General features: G+C 43.7%; 1 protein-coding gene across 2 annotated transcripts in view; it reads right to left on the reverse strand.

Annotated features, from left to right (window-relative positions):
• LOC116078926 (neuferricin) overlaps positions 1-4,643 on the reverse strand; it is a 20,409-nt gene that overhangs the window by 11,058 nt on the left and 4,708 nt on the right. For both annotated transcript variants that reach the window (XM_031354336.1, XM_031354335.1), the window contains exon 2: positions 1,291-1,431. In XM_031354336.1, coding sequence (XP_031210196.1) covers positions 1,291-1,431 — 141 coding nt within the window. The remainder of the gene's footprint in view (positions 1-1,290; positions 1,432-4,643) is intronic.

Here is a 4,643-nt window from a genome sequence, read left to right on the forward strand (position 1 = left end):
TGATCAAGGTGGTAGGGCCCCTTGTGGGTGGTGCCATCCCTGGGCTGGAGGTCTTGGGTTCTATAAGAAAGCAGAATGAGCAAGCCAGGAAGGAACATCCCTCCATGGCCTCTGCATCAGCTCCTGCTTCCTGACCTGCTTGAATTCCAGTCCTGACTTCCTTTGGTGATAAACAGCAATGCGGAAGTAAGCTGAATAAACCCTTTCCTCCCCAACTTGCTTCTTGGTAATGATGTTTGTGCAGGGATAGAAACCCTGACTAAGACACCATGGTTCTCAGAATTAGAAGTGTAAGCAGTAATGAAAGCAAGCACTCAGAGGCTTTATGGGCAGAACATGCTAATCTAGACCTGTTCCAAAGGCAAAGGGACATTGGTATTTGAAAGACCTCAGACATACCCATGTGGGGCTTCATCGTGAGGCTGCACACAGATGAAAGGACTGGCCTTAGCCATTCTAGTTAGCCGTCAGAGCTTAGAAAAGACTGTAGTGATCAGTGTCTGTAGGCTGTCTCCTCATTTAAGAGTTGCTTTTCCTCTTTTATCACCAGTACGTAATGGGTGCAGGACCCCACATATTAACACAGCTGGCATTGATACATGTTTGATCACTAAGGAGATGGAGGATCGGGAATTCTAGGCCAGCCTGGTCTACATAGTGAGTTTGATACCACCCTGGGCTACATGAATTCCTGGATGGATGGATGAATGAATGAATATGCGATTAGCATAAGTTCCATTTGAGAAACAGTTCACTCAGGATATCTGTTTCATCAGAGAGCAATCAAAAGGAACCATTAGAACTGCACAGAAGTGGTGTGAAGCTTTTCTGACATTACTGGAGCCAGAGGGAGGATGCCTCTTGAAGCTGGCTGTAAATGTCCAACACTGACTGGGCCCACTGACACCAGAGATCAAGGCCTGGCAATCCTCTCCAACGATTACCTTCAACAATACCTCCAACATTATATTCTTCTGGAGACCACTCCTGCACAAACGTGAAAAAACAACGGCTGGTTTCAAAGTTGTTTTTTTTTCTTTTTTGTTTTGTTTTTTGTTTTTTTGGAACAAGGTTTGCCTGTGTAGCCCTGGCTGTAATGGAACTCACTCTGTAGACCAGGCTGGCCTAAAACTCAGAAATCCTCCTGCCTCTGCCTCCCAAGTGCTGGGATTAAAGGCGTGCACCACCACTGCCTGGCTGGTTTCAAAGTTTTAAAAAGAATCCAGACACACTGATTAACACAATAAGACAAACAACCAAAATCTATGGCAGTGGGTGAGGACTACATACCGACAAATACATAATTTTTCTCGTAGAATGAAAGCCAATTGTGCAGTGTCAGTATCTCAGAGGAGGACAAGCCATTTACATCATCCACAAGGCCAGCTTCAGAATAGTCTCCTGTCACAAACGCTCTGGATGCATCTCGGCCTTCAGAAAAGAAATTGCCAAAGATCTAGTTATTAATCACAATATTGTACTAAGTAAAATACCTGCTTTCTGAAAAAACATGCCCTAGTAACCCCTCCTCCTTTAAGGGACCTCCTGGACTGGGGACATGAATTTTCCTCAGCTATCATGTACTTGCATTTACTTTTTTGTTTCCTATTTTTTTTTCCATCATAGCATTTTTATTGATTATTTGGGAATTACATATCATGCACCCTGTTCACATCCCATGCACCACACTCACTTCCTAGCCCTCCTAAGTCTGCTCCCTATCCCATGTGACCTTTCGGCCTCCCCAACCCCCAAATAAAAAGGGAAAAAAAAGTCTATTTTATATTGTTCAAATACAATATATTCAATATATATGGAGCATATTCAAACTCCCAGTGGCCAGCCCCCTAAGGAAAGCTGAGTTCTTTTCCACCTGCACCCCTGCCAGAAGCTGTCAATTGTGGATAGCTACACTTGAGCACCCCTATCATGATTTTTAAGAGCTCTCTTAATTGGCTTCCTTTTTATTCTGTTACTTTTAGCAGGGAGAAGAGAGAGTGGGCTGGAGGTAGGGGTTGTCGCAGAAGCCTTCTACATCCCTCTTTCTCAACTGTGTCTACAGTCATTGATAGCACTGGAAGACTAGCTTCCTTGCCGTTTATAGTCAGCCAGACCCCACAGATCCTGGGCTTCTACATAGCTTCTGGCAATAGCATGGACCATGAGCATCATCTGGTCTCCAGCATCTGCATGTGCCAAGGACCTCTGCTTGGTCTCCAGTGGCAGTATGGCCCTCAGACGTCAACATGGTCCTCTGCCAAAGCATGAGCCATGGACCAGCACAGCCTTCGGGAGAAGTGTGGACCATGGAGGTCTTTTGAGGAAGTCAAATCCAATAAATGGGCCATTCTTCATCTTGAACATCCTGTCACTGTTCAGAGTCAGGTTGATTGTGTGGCTGGACAACTTGTTAGGGGCTGAGTCCATGTAAACTCCGGGCTCTTGCACTCCATCCTGCTGACCGTACTGGGTAACAACCTATCTCTCCATCAGCTGCATCCTTCTCTCAAATCCACAGCTGTTGAGGCTCCAGATCCACCAAGCATGCATGGTTCCACTCTTCTATCACATATGCACTCATCATAGTGGCACTGGAAGCTAGTGTGTCTCACAGAAATCTGCCTGCTTCCCAAGTTCTGGAAATAAGGGAATGCATCATCATACCTGGCCCATCAGCTTTTATTTAATTTCAACAATATTCAATTGATAAAATTCAAAATGATAGGGGCGGTGGTGGCGCACACCTTTCATCCCAGCACTTGGGAGGCAGAGGCAGGCAGATTTCTGAGTTCGAGGCCAGCCTGGTCTACAGAGTGAGTTCCAGGACAGCCAGGGCTATACAGAGAAACTCTGTCTCGAAAAACCAAAATAAATAAATAAAATAAAATTCAAAATGATAACTTCTGGCTTCTGTGATGCTTAATCCACTCCTGGTTTTCCCAGAACCTTACTGTCTTCTTAGGTCTAGGGATCACTTATTATCCACATCTTGACCATCTTATCTGCCCTGTGGTTTCAGATCCTACATCTAGGTTATGTTCAGCCCAGACATTCTGAGCACTGGATTTATATATCTAACTTCTACTCAATGCCACTTAGTTGTCTCATAGCCATCACAAATTCAAAAGGCCTATCTTGAGCTACTGGTCACCAGCCTCAAGAAACAGTGATCTCTTCTCATGTAGTGTTTTTATTGATCAGCTGCTCAATCTATACATGCAGGCTCCTATCTAATTAGTGCCGAGTCTTTATTTTCTTTCTAAATAGTTTCTGTATTCATTCATAGTCTCTACCTGCTACCAAACAATCCTAATCTGCCATCATCTCTCAGGTAAACTATCACAGAGGACCCCTAGTAGGACTACTACATCCTATCAAACGATTCTCCAGGTAACACTCAGATTAGTATTTTATTGTAAATTGTATTTTGTGTCTCTGTGTATATGCCAGATATGTATGCATGTTTGTGTGTATATGAATACATGCATGAGGGGTCAGAAGAAGGCATTGATTCCCCTGAAGTTGGAGGTACAGGCAGCTGTGAGCCATCTAACATTGGTGCTAAGATCTGAGTTTAGGTCCTCCATAAGAATGGAAGCATTCCTAACTGGAAAATCAGTCTACAGCACTAGACTGTTTTGTTTGTTTGTTTGTTTGAGATAGGGTCTTACTATATGGCTCTGGCTGTCCTGTAACTTGCTACACAGACCATGCTGGCCTAGAACTCAGATACTGGTCTACTTGTCTCCAAGTACAAGGATTAAAAGTATGTGTGCCATCACTTTTAATCCTAGATTGATCCAAGCTCCCTAAATTGATATTTTATGGTTTTTTTTCTCAATGCATGGTATCTCTGTATAATCCTGGCTGTCCTAGAACTTGCTCTGTAGACCAGGATGGCCTCTAACTCAGAGGTCTGCCTGTCTCTTTCTTCTGAATGCTGGGATTAAAAATTCGTGACACCTTTCCTGACTCTACACTGACATTTTAAACAAACGGAAAAACAAATCAACAACAAAAAAAAAAACCTCATGTCATTTCCTGCCCAAGGCCTCAGCTCATCCCTTTGCCTTGTGAGAATATCCAGTCTTTAATTCAGGAGTACCCGGCATCAGCTCATCCCTTTGCCTTGTGAGAATATGCAGTCTTTAATTCAGGAGTACCTGGCCTCAGCTTTGACTGTCACCAGCTCATCCCTTTGCCTTGTGAGAATACGCAGTCTTTAACTCAGGAGTACTTGGCCTCAGCCTTGACTGTCACCTTTTCCACAACTCACTGGGCTGTCCTCCTCCCTTCCCTCCACCATGACTAGGTTGTAGGCTCTGGTCAAATTCACTTTGTTCTTTTAAAACATCATAAAACAGGAATGTAGTAAGAGATGGCTTAGTAAATTAAGCATTTGCCTAACAAATTTGGGGACCTGCGTGTGGATTTCTGGCACCCATACAGAAATCCAGACATAGCAGTGCATGCTTATAATCTAAACACTGGAGATGTAGAGAGAGGAGATAGTACTTTAAACCCACTAGGACGACCACAATAAAAAGACATTAAGGCATTCATAATGAATGCCTTATGAATGGTCAGTCCTGTGGGAACATACAATGAATGGTCAGTCCTGTGGGAACATACAATGAATGGTT

The sequence above is a fragment of the Mastomys coucha genome, unplaced genomic scaffold (genome assembly GCF_008632895.1).
Source record: "Mastomys coucha isolate ucsf_1 unplaced genomic scaffold, UCSF_Mcou_1 pScaffold5, whole genome shotgun sequence".
NCBI classification, from domain to species: domain Eukaryota; kingdom Metazoa; phylum Chordata; class Mammalia; order Rodentia; family Muridae; genus Mastomys; species Mastomys coucha.